The 19,359-nt window shown below is 45.4% G+C and overlaps 1 protein-coding gene across 2 annotated transcripts in view; it reads left to right on the forward strand.

Annotated features, from left to right (window-relative positions):
* ARNT2 (aryl hydrocarbon receptor nuclear translocator 2) overlaps positions 1-19,359 on the forward strand; it is a 115,645-nt gene that overhangs the window by 15,672 nt on the left and 80,614 nt on the right. For both annotated transcript variants that reach the window (XM_066634838.1, XM_066634839.1), the window contains exon 2: positions 13,909-14,020. In XM_066634838.1, the coding sequence (XP_066490935.1) occupies positions 13,909-14,020 (112 nt within the window). The remainder of the gene's footprint in view (positions 1-13,908; positions 14,021-19,359) is intronic.

Consider the following 19,359-nt stretch of genomic DNA (forward strand, 5'->3'; position numbering starts at 1 on the left):
AACCTCCAGTTCATGCGCAGAGATTGTAATGCAGGGAGGTAAGTCCACATCCTGAACCATGACCTGTGTTTTCTTCAGGCTGATTGTCAGTCCAAAATCTTGGCAGGCCTTGCTAAAACGATCCATGAGCTGCTGGAGATCTTTGGCAGAGTGGGTAGTGATAGCTGCATCGTCGGCAAAGAGGAAGTCACGCAGACATTTCAGCTGGCTTGCCTTAAGGGTAGAGTTGGGAGATGGCAGCCTTACGCAGTAGAGAAGGGGTGTCAAACTCGTTTCATTCAGCGCGCCGAATGGCATTCATGATGCCTGCTGAAGGTCCCAAAGTGATGTCATTAGGCAGGAAGTGACGTCATTAAACAGGCCACAACCAAAAATAAGCACTTTTTCTCACTTAGGAACTCTAACTGCAAATGACAGAAGAGAAAAATACACAAATCTTGATTATATTTCAAGTTATGGGAGAGTGTATCCTGTGTGTATCAGGAAGTTGAACAGGGAGCAGTGGTGAGGCAGACGGGATGCAGGGGGAGGGGCAGGAGAGGGGTTTGTGGCTATCAGGAAGTTGAACAGGGAGCAGTGGTGAGGCAAATGGGATGCAGGGGGCAGGCTATAATAGTATAGGTCTATACCTGGCTTCCCAAACTTTTTAGCACCAGGACCCACTTTTTAAAATGACACTCTAACGGGACCCACCAAGGTTTACCAGCCTTAAAAAAAAGAGAAGACCTTGAAAGAAATAATATTTTATTTATTTATTTATAAGTAATAACCAGAAAAATATCTTCAAACTATTTCTCTATATCTCTCTCACAAGCTTGCAAACTGCAGGAGCTGAGCTCTTTGCGGGATAATTAACAGCTACAGTATCTGATTTTTCAATAGCCTCAGGGCTTGAGGCAATTAGTGTCTGATGTTTCCATAACCCTTTGGCGAACCACCCAAAATCAGGTGGGTCCTGACTCACACTTGGGAACTTTAGTCCAGGGATGTCAAACATAAGGCCGAGGGCTGGATGCGACCCCCAGAAGCTTTTTATCTGGCCCTCAGCTGCCGAGGTGTTACCGCTAAAACACATGAAAATTGGGCTTTCCCAAATCTTGAAATATGATCTGTCATATTTAAGATCTATTTATCATATTTAAGATCTGTCATATATAAGATCTGTCATTTGCAGTTAATGAGTTTCTTTATGAGAACAAGGTCTGGTTTCTGACCATTAGCTGCTTAATGATGTCACTTTCTGCTTAATGACATCACTTCTGGCCCTCAGCAGGAGCCCTGAATGCTAATTTTGGCCCTCTGTATGAAACGAGTTTGACACCCCTGCTCTAGTCTATACAGTAGTATAGGTAGATTTTTTTTTCACCCTGGCTCGTCCCAGTCATAGACATCTGCTGCAGTCTCACAGAAGTGCTTAATAAGAAATCAGCCACTATATACTGGAAACAGTAGAGCAAATGTACTTTATAACCTGTCAAGTGAGTATTGATGTCCCCATAATGCAGGTGGGAGAACTGAGGCTGAGAGGAAGTAACTTGCCTAAGGCCACTAGGTGAGCAGATGGTAGAGATGGAATGTGAACTGGGGAGGTTCTGATTCACAGCTCCGCTTCTGAACTACACCAGGTTGTGTATTATCCAACCGCATGCCAGTTCAATTCCCAGAAAATGGTTCTAGCCTTAAAATGTGCCATAAAATCCACACCTAATGATCCCTTTCTGTGTCCTCTGAGTCACGTTTGTGGTACTTATTGACAAAAACACGTTTTATGGACCTCGGCGCAGCCATGCTGGGGAAGAGATGTGAGCCGACCTTCATTCTATTTCCTGTGCAATCAACAAGCCCATTTAGGAGGTGAGGACCATTATCGGCCATGCTAATGTGAGAAACTCTTCTCCATTCCCAGACAGAGGGAGCTGACCTTACGGTATTGCCAGCTAGGGAAAAAAATCCTTGTTCCAGCTTGCAGAAATACTTTACCTTTCTGTGCCATTATGGAGACATTAAGGGGCAATGCAGAAGTCAGCAGATAGATTGTCCCTGGAGGCATAGGCAAGGCAAGTTTTGCGGTGGGGGGGAGAGAACAACAGTGTGGGTGCTGATTTGGTTGGGTGGGGAGACAGAATCTTCACAGGGCTGCCAAAGCTGAAATGAAAGTTTATAACTTCTAGTAAAGGAATTAATAATGTCCAAATAGAGACAGAAAGTATTGGCTCCTCTCAGCAATCACACAGAGCGGTATCAGTATCCAAAGGGAAGCAACTTCATGTTATAGACTGAAAGCTCTGCAGAATAAAGAGGGGCCGAATGAACTTGACTTGGCAGAGATTCCAGAGCCTGGGTGCCACAACCAAGAAGGTCTTGCTCTGAGTTTCTGTCAACCACACTTTACATCCCAGGACTTCCCTTGAAGATCTGCTGACCAGGCAGGACCATATGAGAGCCTTTACACAGCATCCTTTTAAATATTTGGATCCCAAACTATTTAAGATTTTAAAGGCAATGGCCAGCACTCTAAACCAGTGGTTCTCACACATTTAGACCCACTTTTTAGAATGAGAATCTGTCAGGACCCACCAGAAGTGATGTCATTACTGAAAGTGACATCATCAAGCAGGAAAATTTTTTAACAATCCTAGGCTGCAATCCTACCCACACTTAACCAGGAGAAAGTCCCATTTACTATCATTGTTAAAAGAATATACATAGTAGCTTGTTAAAAGCACAAGTCTGTAACATTTCCCTAAATGCAATTACGTACATACCATGGTAGCATCAAGTCTAATATATTAAAAATAAAATATTGAAATGAATGGGGACCCACCTGAAATTGGCTTGAGACCCACCTAGTGGGTTCCGACCCACAGTTTGAGACACTGCTCTAAATTATACTTGGAAACGAACCAGAAGCCTATGTACTTGATGTTTATTTAATCTCTCTAGCTGCTACCCATTAAAATGTTCACTGCCATGTTCTGCTGTGGCAGAAGCTGTGTTAAGCAAGTTTCTCTCCCCCTCTCCTGCCCCATTTTTTTCTCTATATTTCTCTTTGGAGCTAGACCTCAATGGCTTTTCACACACCGCAGCTCTCTTTCCAGAAACTTGACAATGGTGAGTTCTTTAGTATGTCATTACCCTGAAATCCTTTGCTCAGGGATAGTAAGGCGAATGTACTTGGCAAATCGGAGGGTGTTCGTGTGCTTCATTTCTTGCTTTGCATCTGAAAAGCCTGGAATGCTGAATTCTCCATTCAGCAAACATAAATACATGTAGTGGGGAGGCATAGTGTTTTATTGGGTGCATTCAGCTTGCCCATAGCAGTTTATTTACGCCCCAGTGCTTCAGGCATAAAAATTCTCTCTCTCTCTCTCTCTCTCTCTCTCTCTCTGTGCCCTTTGGTAAAAGAAACCTTGTGTGAGAGTAAGCCAGGATCCTTTTCCAGAGAGATTGGGGGTGGTGCTACCCAAAATCCTTGTACTCCTGGAGTACAGGAGTTGAACTTGGAGTACATGTCAGGAGTTGAACTTGGGAACTTATGCATGCAGGGCATGGGTGCGCATGTGCTCTGCCATGGGGCTGCAGCTCTTTCCCTACATGTGAAGCTCCTTCTGCTGGGTCAGACCATTGGTCCACCTGGCAGTCTCTTCCAAAGAGATTGGGGGTGGTGCTGCTATATCTCAGTGGAAGAGCACCTACCTGGCACTCAGATTCAGTCACTCTCCTACCCGTTGTGTCTAAGAAAGAACTTTGTCTGAAAACCTGGAGAAATTCCAGTCAGTGCAGATGTCACCAAGCCAGGTGGACCAAACTGGCACTTTTGATAAGAATTTGAACATAGAATTTTTCCTCCTTTTCAGAAACCACATATACTTCCCTCTCCATGCTTCTTGTCAATTTTTTTGTCATGTAATGATTTAATTTGATTAATTTTACTAATTCAAGATTAACTAGTAGTTGGCAACCTTCAGTCTCAAAAGACTATGGTACCACGCTCTGAATGGTGGTTCTGGAACAGCGTCTAGTGTGACTGAAAAGGCCGATCGGAAGTGATAATCCCTTCCACACTGGGAGCAAGTGCAGTCTGTCCCTGGTCTGTCTCCCTGGCTATGGGCCTTCCTTCTTTGCCTCTGCCTCAGTCTGTTGGCCAAGTGTCTCTTCAAACTGGGAAAGGCCATGCTGCACAGCCTGCCTCCAAGCGGGCCGCTCAGAGGCCAGGGTTTCCCACTTGTTGAGGTCCTTCAGATCCCTCTTGCAGATGTCCTTGTATTGCAGCTGTGGTCTACCTGTAGGGCGCTTTCCCTGCACAAGTTCTCCATAGAGGAGATCCTTTGGGATCCAGCCATCATCCATTCTCATAACATGACCGAGCCAACGCAGGTGTCTCTGTTTCAGCTGTGCATAGTACATAGTTGGCAACCTTCAGTCTCGAAAGACTATGGTATCGCGCTCTGAAAGGTGGTTCTGGAACAGCGTCTAGTGTGGCTGAAAAGGCCGATTCGGGAGTGACAATCCCTTCCACACTGGGAGCAAGTGCAGTCTGTCCCTGGCCTGTCTCCCTGGCTATGGGCCTTCCTTCTTTGCCTCTTAGCCTCAGACTGTTGGCCAAGTGTCTCTTCAAACTGGGAAAGGCCATGTTGCACAGCCTGCCTCCAAGCGGGCCGCTCAGAGGCCAGGGTTTCCCACTTGTTGAGGTCCACTCCTAAGGCCTTCAGATCCCTCTTGCAGACGTCTTTGTATTGCAGCTGTGGTCTACCTGTAGGGCGCTTTCCTTGCATGAGTTCTCCATAGAGGTGATCCTTTGGGATCCGGCCATCATCCATTCTCACGACATGACCGAGCCAACGCAGGCGTCTCTGTTTCAGTAGAGCATACATGCTAGGGATTCCAGCACGTTCCAGGACTGTGTTGTTTGGAACTTTGTCCTGCCAGGTGATGCCGAGAATACGTCGGAGGCAGCGCATGTGGAAAGCATTTAGTTTCCTCTCCTGTTGTGAGTGAAGAGTCCATGACTTGCTGCAGTACAGAAGTGTACTCAGGACGCAAGCTCTGTAGACCTGGATCTTGGTATGTTCCGTCAGCTTCTTGGACCAGACTCTCTTTGTGAGTCTGGAAAACGTAGTAGCTGCTTTACCGATGCATTTGTTTAGTTTGGTATCGAGAGAAAGAGTGTCGGAGATTGTTGAGCCAAGGTACACAAAGTCATGGACAACCTCCAGTTCATGTGCAGAGATTGTAATGCAGGGAGGTGAGTCCACATCCTGAACCATGACCTGTGTTTTCTTCAGGCTGATTATCAGTCCAAAATCTTGGCCGGCCTTGCTAAAACGATCCATGTGCATACATGCATATCCAGCTGTGCATACATGCTAGCGATTGCAGCTCGTTGCAGGACTGTGTTCTTTGGAACTTTGTCCTGCCAGGTGATGCCGAGGATGCGTTAGAGGCAGTGCATGTGGAAAGCATTCAGTTTCCTCTCCCGTTGTGAGCAAAGAGTCATTCTACGATGACCTGGCCACCACTATCAAGAAGATCCCTGTAAAAGAGCCACTGTTCGATGACAGCTGTTTTGCGTGCGTCGTTTATTTCTTGCAGGTCGTCAGAGAAGCCAGGTGTCATTGTCCTTATGTTCCAGGTGCCCCGCTTTAGGGGGTTGTGGGCAACGGAGGACTGCAGGGGGAGAGAGGAGGGTTGTGGGGAATGGAGGATTGCAGAGGGAGAGAGAGGATGAGGGTAATGGAGGATTGCAAAGGGGGGAGGGGGAGATTAACTGTAATGGAGTAATTTAATGTAAGTAAAACTGGTAGTGTGCCTTGACAATTTTAGTGCCTTGTCAGTGTGCCGTGAGCTGAAACAGGTTGAAAATGGCTATTCTTGCAGTTATTTTCTTCTGCAGTGAGTACTCAGCTCCTTCAGGATCCCCATTAACTTAAGTGGAAGCAGCAGCTGCTTGTACAAGGTAACATGGGGATGAGCTTCCTCCAAGGCAAGCCCTGCACATGTATTATAGACCAGTGTTCCCAGAACTGTGGGTTGAGGCTCACTGGTGGTTTGCGATCTGATTTTTGGTGGGTTGTGAAGTGTTGAGCAAAGCTTCAACAATGTAAACACAGGTGATGTCTAGATCAGATAACTAATTGCCTCAAGCCCTGATGCTACTCAAAAATCAGATAACTGCTAATTACTCTGCAAACAGCTTAGCTCCTGGAGTTTGCAAGATAGCAGCTAATTGCCTAGAGCTCAGTAGCTGTTTTGCAAACTGCAGGAGCTGAGCTCTTTGCAGAGCAATTAGCAGTTATCTTTCAAACTGCAGGAGCTAATTGCCCTACAAAAAGCTTGCAGTTTGCAAGAAGCTGAGGTCCTGCAGTTTGCAGGCATGTGTAAATATAGAGAGATAAATGTGACTTAGTTAATGCCTCCTAATAAAGAATTTTTAAAAACCAGAAGATTTTGTTTTTTATTTTGCTGGCAAGGAATGGGAAAGGAAGGAGAGCCATGAAGTTTCATTAGATCTGCCTCATTAAAAAAAAAATGAATCATTTTTTAAAAATAAATAAATAATTTCTAGATTTTGAAAAGTCTCATGAAGCTAGATGGGTCTCGATAGAGTGTTGTTTTAAAAAGTGGGTCCCGGTGCTAGAAAGTTTGGGAACCACTGTTGTAGACTAACAGCCCAATCCTCTCCCTGGCACACCTCCCTCCCCCCCGGCACGCCTCCCCCTGCCCTCTCTCTGCCCCCTGCCGGCCTTCCCCCTTCCTGGAACACCTCCTCCCCACCCCCGTTCCTGCCCCCCGCTTACCATGCCACAGCTCGGCGGTCCAGGAGACAGCTGAGCCGCGGAAGCTGGGCGACCGCCCCGTGCTAGCTCAGCACCGGCCGACACTGGGCTAGCACGGGCGGGAGCCCAGCGGTGAGGCTAGCAAACGTGCCTTACGGTATGTTTGCGACAGTGCTTGGCGGCACAGCTCCGGGCCAGAATTGGGCTCTAAAATACTTTGATCCGCAAATCATAAAAAGCTTACGTAAGGAATCCTATGCTTCCCTGCTGCTGATGTTTTGTTGTCAGGGATTCCGTTTCCAAACTTAGAATCAGCTTGTTTATGTTGACGAAGAGGACCCTGGACTCAGATAAAAAGGCCAATTAGTTATTTGGGTGTCAAGTAAGAGATGTCTAGGTTGCTGACCCAGCAGGACTGCACAAATAGCTCCCGCTCTCCCTTAAAATATTCATTAGTGTCCCAATATTCTTTTCTGTAGTGTAGTAGAATTTAAAAAACGGGCTTTCATCAAATTCATTTGAAAGTTGTATCCCAAATATTTTGCTGTACTGATACGCTAAACCCCCAACATATGCACTGTTTCCATTCTGGAGGTCTGTCTGGACATCAGGGGGTTCGTAGGTGGTAACAGCCGACTCGTGTTGGCCTACGCAAAAGCAACACAGCAGATGTGCTGCACCAACTAGACCAGTGGTTTTCAACCTTTTTTGTGCCACAGCCCCAATAAACAAACTGTGAGACTGGGGGCCCCACTATTGATCCCGCAATCCCTCCCAGGGCCCTATCCGCTCACTCCATGCCCCTCGCCACCATTCTCCACCCTTTGTGATGCCCTCCCAGCGCTGTTCACTGTAATCAAATATTCTTATTAGAGAGAGCAGAAAAGGTTATCATGAAGCCTGGCACTAGTGAAATCTATTTTTTCACCATTGCTAAGAACCTGAGCAGGACTGGGACAGACAATCATCTGGTACCTGAAGGGGTACACCTGATGCCTCCCCCTTCACCTGGTAGTGCTGTAGTGCAGTGGTCTTTAACCGTTTTCATTCCTATAAGTTGCCATGACCCCATGACTGAGGCTCTGTGACCCCAAGGTTGAAGAACACTGGACCATCTCCAATTTAGATGTCCATAATGTGGGGAACCCACATATTTGTTAAATGAAACACATGCGGGCAGGGATGAAGGGAGAGGAAAATAGTGCTATTGTCCAAATTACATTAGTTTTATTAATAAGAAATTTGTTGTTTAGCACCCTTTCTGTGTATGGAGATTTGCAAAGAATGAGAAGATGGGTCCTGAACGCATGACTTCAGATTCATTGTATGAGTCTCCATGTTTTTCTCATCAGTAGATACTTCTGGTGGTGGTGCTGTTGGTGGTGCATTAATTGATTGATTTCCAATAAATGTTAAATAATACAAAATAAGTAGCAGCTGCAGGAGGGCAGAGGGCAATCCAGAGAGGGGCTAAAGTGTGGAGGAGGGGAAATTTAACCCTTTGTTCCCACTACAGCCTGCTTGATCATCCCTATCCTGCAACTGCTGTCTTTGACAGTACCCCAAGTACAGAGCCTAACAATTAGTTTAAACCATTTCTGCCCAACGCTGCATATACGCAACAGGGATCATATGTGTACACCTGTGCACTGGGCAAAAATGGTTTAAAGTCATGCCCAGTTTGGCCCATGGGGAAGTAATCAAGTACAGTATTTGGAAATGGTCCAGTACCCAAATAGATGCTGTACAAAAATGAAAATGGGTTTACAGTTCTAAGGTTCGATACCACTGAGGAGGCAGGGGAGAGGAATCAAATGGGAAAAGCCAGACCAAATGGATATGTTATATAGGCAGCCGCACAAAATACAGTGGAGAAGTCCTCTACACGAATTATGCTCTCTAGGCCAGGTATTGTTAGCATTTTTCTTTTTGTGGCACACTGGCCTCGATGCTCTTTGCCTCTTGTGATGTCACTTCTGGCTTTCAGGAGACCCTTCTGGGTTCTGCAGCTCTAGGGCACTGTCTATAGCAGGGGTGCCCAAACCCTGGGAAGCCTCCAGTCTCCAATGAGCCTCTGGCCCTCCAGAGACTTGCTGGAGCTTGTGCTGGCCCAATGCAACTGCTCTCAGTGTGAGGACGACTGTTCAACCTCTCACCTGAGCTGTGGGACGAGGGCTCCCTCCACTACTTGCTGTTTCACATCTGTGATGCAGCAGTAGCAGTGAAGGAAAGGCTGGCCTTGCTTTGTGCAAGGCCTTTTATAGGTATAAAGGAGCTATTATAAGACCTTCATTCATTCATATAAGTTCCATCTCAAATATACTCATTTATGTAAATTTATTCAAATTTTTTCCCCAGCCCCCAACACAGTGTCAAAGAGATGATGTGGCCCTCCTGCCAAAATGTTTGGACATCCCTGGTCTATAGAAACAAATTGTCTGTCCCTCTTCTTCTGCTGGCAGAGTGCACAGACAATGCGTTACTACAATCACCCTAAAAACAGAGCTGCAGAACCCAGAGCAGGTTTTCAACTGCTGTGTTCTGAACTCATGTGCCACACCTGTGGATCTGCTTTGGCACACTGGTTGCAAATCACTACCCTACATGATTCTGAGCCAGATGGACTAATTGGTGTAATCCAGTATCAACCGTCTTCATGTGTTCAACATAGCTGTAATACATTTGCAGTCTGCCCCTTTAGCAAAACGGGACCCCTTTGGGGTGGCTACAAAGTGAGACCACATTCTTCCCACAGTCCCTACTGCATAAACGGTGTGAAAACAGTTGCTGAACTCAGCATCCCAGGTCCCTGTGCTTATGCGTGGATTACACCATTCAAGAAAATGCCTTAAATAATAATGATACTTGGAGCATAGTAGCAGCCAGCCTATAATTCTAGACCCCCCTCCCCAAATTCTGGCAAGTGGCCCATCAGTATTAAAAAAAAAAAAAAAAAAGGCAAGTGGGATATGGGATTTTTTCCTCCTGGTTTTCAGCCCTACTCATCTGAAGTCATACCCCTGATTCACCTAGCTCAGAAAGGTCTGCAGCTGACCCCCCCCCCCCCTTACCTGAAGAAGTTGCCAGGAGTTGCAACCTGGACCCTTCCACATGCAAATCAGGCACAATGTTTCCCCAAGTTACAGATACTTCTCTTAAGAGAAGACAGAATTCTCATCTTCTCCTGGTGATTTTTCTTCTCAGACAGATCCCTGTTCTTGGAACCTTTGCCCATGGCTCCTTTTATAAGCCCCCAATTTCACCACCCTCACTGGAACCCAAATGGTTAACAGAGAAGACTGGTAATTTTCCCTGCAAATAAATTGATCAGTATGCAAGGCATTTGTCACCAGCTGAATCATGGGCCCACGGTTAAGGTAAACAGATCTGTGATGACAGTTTCTGAGCAGAATACCAATGCAGCTATATTTCTTCCCAGAGGTTTCTGACATAGCTTGTGTACAGCTTCAGATTCCTTTGAAGGAAGGTTCGGTCCCAAGGAGAGCACAGAATCTTTGGGGGAGCTGCTTTTCTGCAAAGGTGGGAGTCGTTACCTGGGGGAGGGGTCCAGTCCATCAGGTACCTGCTGTGATTGAGTAAAGGGCATTTGATATTGCATGTAGATCTATGGATTTTATAGAACTTAATGTCTGGATGGGGGGGAGGGTTCTTGATGCTGTTGTTATGCACAGAAATATCCCTGGTCCTTAAGAATTCCATTTGTGTTTCTGTTGCAAGATTCATGTTCTTGTACAGTGGTACCTGCCATGCAGAAGGGATGTGACTAATTTTATAATTATCTATCTTCAGTAGGTGTGCTGTGATGTATTCATTTTAGTGAGTTTGTCTGCCAAGTTCTGGAGTTAAAATCCTAGGACCTTTCTCTTTTCCTCCCTCTCTTTTAAAAAAATAAAATAAAAATCTGTGTTTATTGATTATGAAAGTTGCACTGATGGCTCAGTGTACCTACGTACAAGGTCAATATCTGTTTTCAAGTCTGCTTTTAAATAATAATTATTAATATCCTATAGTTTGAGTACTCATGTTTAGATACATTACCCCATTTTCATCCTGGCACTAATGTAAACTGAAGCTCTACTTTGAGGGAGTTGGTAATTCAAGGCAGGTAGAAACTTAGGGCACAATCCTAACCAGGTCTACTCAGAAGTAAGTTCTATTTTGTTCAGTGGGGCTTACGCTCAGGAAAGTATGGTTAGGATTGCAGCCTTAAGATGGTATTCTTCAGAGCTCACCTCAGATTTGTGTTCCACAGTTCTTTGTAAACTTGGGTGTTGAGTCCCACTGAACACAGTGGGATTTACTTCCAAGTAAATACCCAAAGAATTGGATTGAGAACCTGGTGTCCAGAGCTTAGTCAGCAAAGCTTGTTCAGCAAAGTATTTGACACGCTCTCCCAAAGTATCCTTATGGATAAAATGGTAGGCTAGATAGTATTGCTGTTAGAGGGGTTCAAAACTGTTTGAATGACTGTTCATAATGGGTGCAATTAAATGGCTCCATATCAATCTGATCGTGACAGGCAAGGTCGTTGGGCCGTGAAGCTGGCCAAGGAAGAGTTCTCCTAGTCAAGTTGAAGTTCTAACTTCAGAATTTCAGAGAGAAATGGAAAGTCCTGCACATAAGAACAGGAGGCACAAGTACAGGATTGGGAAAACCTGACTTTGCAGCAGTATATGTAAGAAAGATCTAGGTGTCTTAGGTCGCAATCCTAACCATGGCTGTGCCAGTGGGGCATGTGCTACATCATGCAGTTTGGGGGGGGGAGGGCAGTCACAGAGGCCTCCTCAAAGTAAGGCAGTGTTTGTTCCCTTGCCTTGGAACTGCATTGCCCTTACCTCTTGCTGGAAATTTGGTTAGGATTGTGCCCTTAATTGGCTGCAGTTAACTGCTGACTATGAGCCAGCAATATGGTGCTGCTGCAAAGAGAGCGAATGCATTCCTGTGTTTATGTTAGTGGAGGCACAAAGTCCAGATCACAAGAAGAAATAGTTCCACTCTATTCTACATTATTCAGCCCTCATTTAGAACACATTTTGGCCACCACATTTTAAGAACATTGATAAGCCAGAGCAAGTTCAGAGGAGAGGCAACTAAGGGCCCAATCCTATCCAATTTTCCAGCACCAGTACAGCCGCAATGCAGCCCCAAAGTAAGGGAACAAATGTTCCCATACCTTAAGGCAGAGATTTTCAACCTTTGTTGTCTCATAACACACTGACAAGGCAGTAAAATGGTCAAGGCACATCATCAGTTTTTTGGCAATTGACAAGGCACACTGTATGGTCAGTAGGGGACTCGCATCCTCAATGGTCCTATTGATAAATGGCCCTCTCCCAAATTCCTGCGGCACACCTGGGGACCATTCACAGCACACCAGTGTGCCACGGCACAGTGGTTGAAAATGGCTGCCTTAAGGAGTCCTCTGTGACTGCTGCCCCATTACAAGATGCAGTGCATGCCCCATTGGCACAGCAGCACTGGTCCTGGAAAATTGGATTGGACTGGGCCCTAAGATGGTGAGGAGTCTGGAAATCAAGTCTTATGAGGAATACCAAAAGAATCTTGTTTGTTTAGCCTGAGGATGAGGGGAGATATGATAGATGTCTTCAAAGATCTTCTGAAGGGCTGGCACACAGAAGAAGGGATGGGCTTGCTTTCAGTGGTTCCTGAAACTAGAACCAATGTGTTGAAATTGCAGGGATGTAGATTTTAGGCTAGACATGAGAAACGAGCTCCTAATGTTAAGGGCTTTCTGTCACTGGAACAGCCTGCCTTGTGCACTGTGAGTTCTCCGTACTGGAGTTTTTCAAGCAGAGGCTGGACATCAGGGATGCCATAGCTGCCTGTAGTGAGTTGAACTAGATGACCCCAAGATCCAACCCATAAGTTCTATTCTTCCATGTCCTATTTCGATTTGTGAGAGTTCTGGCTTCTGAGTCGGGCTTACGGAATTCAAATGGATGGATATATCCAGTGAGTCAGCTGCAGGTGGGCAACATTTTTAGGTATAAATAGGAGTGTTTCTCTCCACCGAATACCATTTTTTAAATGCATTTTTCTCCAATGTCTTTGCTTGGTTGCTTTTTGGCCAAGGAAGAGTTCTCCTAATAAAAATAAATGTACCAGGAGATTTTCTCCAAGGTAATGATCACGAGCAAAGATATTGTACAAAATGCCCATCGTTAAATTGTGACTGGGTGCATAATTAGGTTGCTTTTAAGTAGCTCTCCAGACAGAATGGAAGGGAGACGTGAGTTAAATGGAGGACTTCAGCATTTATCTCTACAGTTCAATTCAGGCATCACACCAAATTGTGGTTAAGGAAGTGTGGTTAAGGAAGTGTGGTATGGTGTCTGAAACTGGCCAACTCATCTGGAAAACAGATGTTCTGCTTCCGGGGATTGAACATGGGACCTTCTGCCTGCAAAACAGGTGCTTTGTCCCTGAGCTACAGCCTTCTTTCCCAAAGGAGTTGTCTCAAGAGTTATCTGAACTGGCCCATTATCTTTACCTGACGCCTATGGAAGAAGCAAATAGATCCCAGTTTAGAGTCCCTGGTCAGATCATCACATGGAGGGCCACCATCAAGAAGGCTATATCCCCAGCCAATGCATGCTTTGCCTCGTAAGGCAGCATATGGAGAAGGTTATAAATGGATAGTGTGATCTGTTGAGAAGGAGACTTGGGTGACAGGGATATTCTGCCGGGTGTAATCAAGCAGGAGTTGATTTGAATGTGACTGTTTTGGAGGGCAAGCAAGAGCAAGGTGAGGGAGACAAAGGAGGCAGGGGGTTTCGGAATGCTTCGGTATGGGTGAGGGGAGTGTTGAGTGGGGGGCAGCAGTGTTGCTGGAGAAGAGATTTAGGTAGGTAGCATGTAGAGAAGTGGTGCACTGGGGGTTGGAGTGTTTTCAGTTTTTAGCCACTGGCCCTTTTATTCTTCCACCATCAAAACCTGTGATTTTTTTTTTCTTCTCATTGAAAAATGTTGGGTATGGTTCCTGAGCAGCTGTTGGGATGGATGTTTGGCCCTTCGACTTACTTGACTTCAGCTCCTCTACTGTAAGCCTTATTATGCTAAGCTGGTCCTCTGCTTCTGCTCTGTGTTGCAGAGATGGCGTCAGATCTACCTGGGTCGGTGACCTTGCCAGTGGCACCTATGGCAGCTGGGCAAGTGAGAATGGCAGGAACCATACCTGCTAGAGGAGGAAAGAGGCGCTCAGGGTAAGTTTCATGTCAAATGCTGAAAGTCCGGTTTATCAAATCTTTCCTGGAGATATCTCCAAAGTTACGAACGTCTTCGTGGCTCTCCAGGACAGTTGTCCCAAAGAAAGACAGAGCACAAGTTACTGTTAGAGTGCACTGGGCGAAATTCAGATCCTGACATCTCCAGTTAAAAGATCTGAAGTCACTGAGCTGGGAAAGTCTCTAGCAGAGAGTTGCTGCTAGACAAATGAGAGTTAGACTCGCTTTTGGTGGTGTTATGTCCAAAGAGAGGAAAGAGGAGGGGAGGATTGGGATGGGGGGGATAGGATCTGGTGCACTCCATTGCCACCAAATCCATCCCTTCCTCCCTAGCCCGGTTCCTCCCCTTCCCCACTCAGGTACTCCCCCAGTTCATCCATCCTGTCCCCCTCCCTTCCCATCCCCTGTCCCCTTGCTGACTTATTAGCTCTGGTGGGCGCAGTGGGGTGACAGTGCTGCCTTGTGTTCCAGAATGAGCACAGCACACCATTTGGCAGCCATTTTACACAGCAGAAGTGACTTCCACGGTCATAACTTGCACTGTCTGGCAGCCCAGTCCTGAATAGGGTTGAACTTTTCGCCACTGTGCTACACCAGATCACGTGCTGGTTAAGCCAATGCTCCTTACTTGGCAGTTAATGAAAAGTTTGAGCACCTGAATATCTTACACTTCATTAAGCATCACTTTGAATGTACAAGATGTGAAGATGAGACCTAATGAGAGGAAAAAACGAGGCACTTCTAAAATGCATTTAGACATATCTCAGCTCTTCTGAATTTAAATGCAGAATTATGGAACTGTGGAGCTTCTGGAAATGATCACACAGCCATTTCTTGTTTCATTTGCCAGAAGTGATGGCCTTTACAAGTAGGGTCTCATGTGCTCTGTGTAACATGTACTCTGGACAGGCCTCCAAAATGGGTGTGCATGCTGAAACGTCAAGCATTGCTTCATTTGTGGCGATGGGCAGTCGAATAAACATGGAGCTTGTTCACGAGGCCGGGCTCCAGGTGGTTCTTCTCTACAAATTGAATGTAAAGTCCCCTTCTTTGGAAAAAAAATGGTTGATCAAAGCAGGAATTTGGAATACCAAGCCTTTCCATAAGTGTCCTGATGTTTCCGTCCCACACCAGATAAAACAATTCAGGGCCTCTTTTATACACAGAGCATAATCTAGAGTCCTCTTTCTGAACTGGTCCATTCAGACTGCACCTGGTGGGTTGCAAGTGATGGGATGCTTCTTCATTTAGTGGAGAATACACTCCTTGTACATAAGAAAAGCAGCATTGCAGGGAGTGTGAAAGTTTCCAGCTACCCTTTTCTGAGTTGTTTAGGTAGATGGAGTGCCTTCCCTAAAGGCTAAAGAGTTTGGTACTTTCTAATTCAGATGGAGCAAAGGAGAATAAGTGAGGATGTGACAGAAGTTCATCACATTTATACATGTTATGGAGAAAGTGGCTAGATGGTTTTTGTCAGCTAGCATCTCTGGGTCATCCAGTGCAACTGTAGTAGTAGTAAATCTTTATTACGGTCATAAGACCAGCCGCACCAGTGCAACTGATTGCAAGTACATTCAGGAAGACAGTCAGTAGATCAAACTTCACACAATCCTCAACTGACAGAATTTACGGGCGCAGGTTGTGGGGCTAACCACTAGCTGAGACGACTGTCAAGGGGACTGAGACAAATTTAATAGAGGAGGAGAGGTGCACTGAGTGCCATAACTCTGCATACTAGTTCCTGCAACATCTGGACAGGCTATTGTTTTTCATGCTTCTGAGCTCTCCAGAAGCATCTGGTTGTCCACTGCTGGAAACAGAGCACTGGGTTTGATTGGCCTTTGCTCTGATGCTCTTGTGTTCTTACCTTTGCTCTACTTGTTGTGTTGCTCTTGTGTTCTTACCTTTGGTCTACTAGTCTTTCATATCCAGCCATTGTGTTTTCATGGGGGTCCTTTCAAGTGAGCAAGTACCCACCTATGGTCCCAAGCAAACCATTCTGTTTGATTTGGTCAGTGTATTAACTAGGCTGGGTTATGTTACCCTTTCCTCAACCCTTTCAATATTACTGTGGTGAAATCTATTTTTAAGTACTATTTCTTTTCTAAGCATTCCTTCATAAAGTGGACCTTTTGCCCTTGGGTTAGATTCACCTTCATGTTACTCATTTATAAAGTCTAGAGGGATTTTTTTTTTATTTTTTAAAATACAGTCTTTAAGACATCTGGCAATTGCACCAAAAGCTTAATAATTATAATTATATCTTTTTCTCTTTGGCCTTTCACAGTAGGCAATTATTGTATAAAATAAGAAAATGAGATTTATTTCTTCTTTCCTAAGTACGAAAGCCATCTTTTTTTTTTTAAATGAACAATTTTAAACGAAGACAAAAGGAGCAACTTCTATGCAGTGATGCAGTTTGTCTTCCTGAAAGCCGCTTCTCCTACAATTTTGGCATGCAGTTTTCTCTCTCTAGCTGAAGGATCTTATCTGATGTGGTCAGATGTGATTGGAATTATTTTCCACATGCTGTGTAATATGACGCTTAAAGGTTGATAATGCAGGTCTTGCATTTAGTCTAATTTCCCCAAGGCCTTTCCATTCCATTGGTTTTGAGACAATGTCCTGGGGAGCCCTAGGGTTCTTTAATGAGAAGATCAGTATTGGCCCACAGGCTTTCCAAAAGGCCCACTTGCCTACCAGGACCATTCTTTCCCTGCATTCCACAGGAAAGGTGTGTTCCAGGGCGCTGTCATGAATATGTACAGTTTAGGCCTAGGTTAGCATGTGAAGCCTGAACCAAACTAAGTCAGTAACAGAGAAGTGGCTAGCAGTTCCTAGCTGCAGGAATGTGAGTGAACAAACAGCAAGAATTACAACCCATTGGAATGTTTAACACCTCAGTACATTGAGGGGCGCCTGATCAAGCGGAATGGAATGCAGCTATGGATCTCCAGTTGGGAGGGGCAAGAACTAGGAGGGCTGGCAACCAGACCCACTCCGAGAAGGTTCCGTCCTCAAAAGTTTCTGATTGGGCAGTCTAAATAAGTATGAAGTCACCTCAGTACTATTAGCATAAGAAGTATAATAATGAGTGCCCCAAGGGGTTCTTCTTGAAGAGAGTTTTTGGGTGCAACATCCTGCCCGCTGTGAGCTCCATTTTCCACCATGGGCATCTGGCCTCACAGGTAACCTGGAGCTAAAAGATCTACAAGAGTAACTGACCCAGGTGAAAGATAGGTATTAATAGAGATAGCCAGCTAGCTTTATTATTTTATTACTGATATGTTTCCTAGATGTTTATGCCTCTAGCATTTGCTGCCTTGTGTAACCTTATGTACTTAATAAACTCAAATCTCTTTTACCAAGTTGTTTCATTGTCTGTTGGGGACAAAGGTTCAGAATCCTGCCTAGCCGTTCAGCAAGCTGCCAAGTACTCATTGAGGTCTAGTAACTTGAGGACTGAAGCTTTAATTGGAGAAAGCACTCAGTGCCTGCAAGGGATAGAATTAAGCCTAGAGGGTCTCAGTGTCCCTGGACCAAGGCACTGGCACGTACAGGGTGGTGGCAGTACTACTGAACAGGGGGGCCTTGAGGGCTTTAGGGTTCGAGAACCAAGAACTCTGAGCACCCCAAACCCCCCCAAGTTTGCGACAGGCGCACACTCTGTTTTCTCTGGGTCCCAAGAGATCCCATGAGTGTCCCGTGTATTTTAACTGTGCGTCCTGGAAAGCTCCCACAACCCCTTTGCAATGAGTAGAAGTTCCATAGCAGGCATGTAGATAATAGAAACAGCTCTGGCAAGATAGTGATGCTGTCAAAATTTGTAATTACCTGGTTCAGAGTGTGATTTAGTCCAGTTCATAATGCGTAGCTGTGTTCTGAATGAAGCCCAGTTCTCACATACGCACACCTCCCAAGTTTTTTTCCAGCTCAGATCATATTCAAAGCCAGTGCACCTTTCAAGACCTCTGGAAAAATGTTGTGGAGTGTGGGCAGCAGGTGCTGGAAATGCTATCTCTCCAGGCTCCTTGCACTGAATTCTCCCTGCCTCTATGTGTGCCTAATAAAGGGCCCAGTCCTATCCAACTTTCCAGCACTGGTGCAGCCATGCCAATGTGAAGGACACTGCATCCTGCAGTGGGCAAGCAGCCCCAAAGGCCTCTTCAAGGGAATGTTTGTTCCCTTACCTTGGGAGTGCATTGCAGATGCATTGGTGGTGGAAAATTGGTTAGAATTGGGCCGTCAGGCCACAGTTCGATATACACTTTCCTGGGAGTAAGCTTCATTGGACGCATACATAGAATTGTGCACTGAAGTGTCGGCTGCAGCTGTGGGCGGTCTGTTCTCTGCCTTCTCTGGTAGTCCTTGGGGGAGCGCTCACTTGGGAGACACTTCCCCACAGACCACCAGAGAAGGCAGAGAATGGACCACCTACATCTGGCAAACAAAAGTAGCAACCCACAAATCTTCTCCGTAAGTAATAAATCTCGAATAAATCTTCTCTAATTATTACAAATGTAATTGTATTTTTTTGTGTACTGGGGTTGGGGGGTTGCATGTGGTCCACGATTATTCCAGTTTTTGCCTCAAGGGTCCACAGGCTTCTAAAGGCTGGGAACCACAGTTGTAGAGAATACATGTCTGCAGTTAGGCACCAGGTTCGCTTCTCCGTGACCCAGATCGGCCACAGGAGGTCACTGTCTCTCCATTAAATGTGCCACTGTACACTTATTTATGTACCACAAAATGAAGTGGCTGTGAAACAACCCAGGATTTCATGAAGAAAAGTTGTGTCTGTTTTCAGGAAGTATATTGGGAAGAGAATTAGTTACTGTGGACAGGTCTGAGTCCAAATTAAGCTTAATTGATCCAAAACTGAGCACTTTTAAAGTTTGTATTCTGATCTCACTTTGGCAACGAACTCACTGGGTGGGTTTAACCCCTTGCTGTCAATGAAGGGTTATAGGTTATAAAATTAGAGGAGCACATTGCATTTGGGGAAATGCAGCAAATTTGTTTTGCCTCTTCAGAATCGGAAGAAAGTGAAATTGAATACCTGCATATAAGAGAGTTAAAGAATTCATTTTTTAAAAACGTGTCATATTCTTCAAAGGAAGGGAAAGAAACCAGGTTGTGATCCTGGTATCAGCCCAGGATATGGTTAGCATGGCTAGATCAGGAGTAAAGCTAAGGGTTGTTGGATCATAGGATTCAGAGAGCGTTGCGGCACAGTGGGCAAAGGGGGCATATTGGCGAGGCTCTCCAAGCAGGGGTGCTGACCAGCTTCCTGGCAGTTTCTTCCTACTTCCTTTTCA

The sequence above is a fragment of the Tiliqua scincoides genome, chromosome 8, assembly GCF_035046505.1.
Source record: "Tiliqua scincoides isolate rTilSci1 chromosome 8, rTilSci1.hap2, whole genome shotgun sequence".
NCBI lineage: Eukaryota > Metazoa > Chordata > Lepidosauria > Squamata > Scincidae > Tiliqua > Tiliqua scincoides.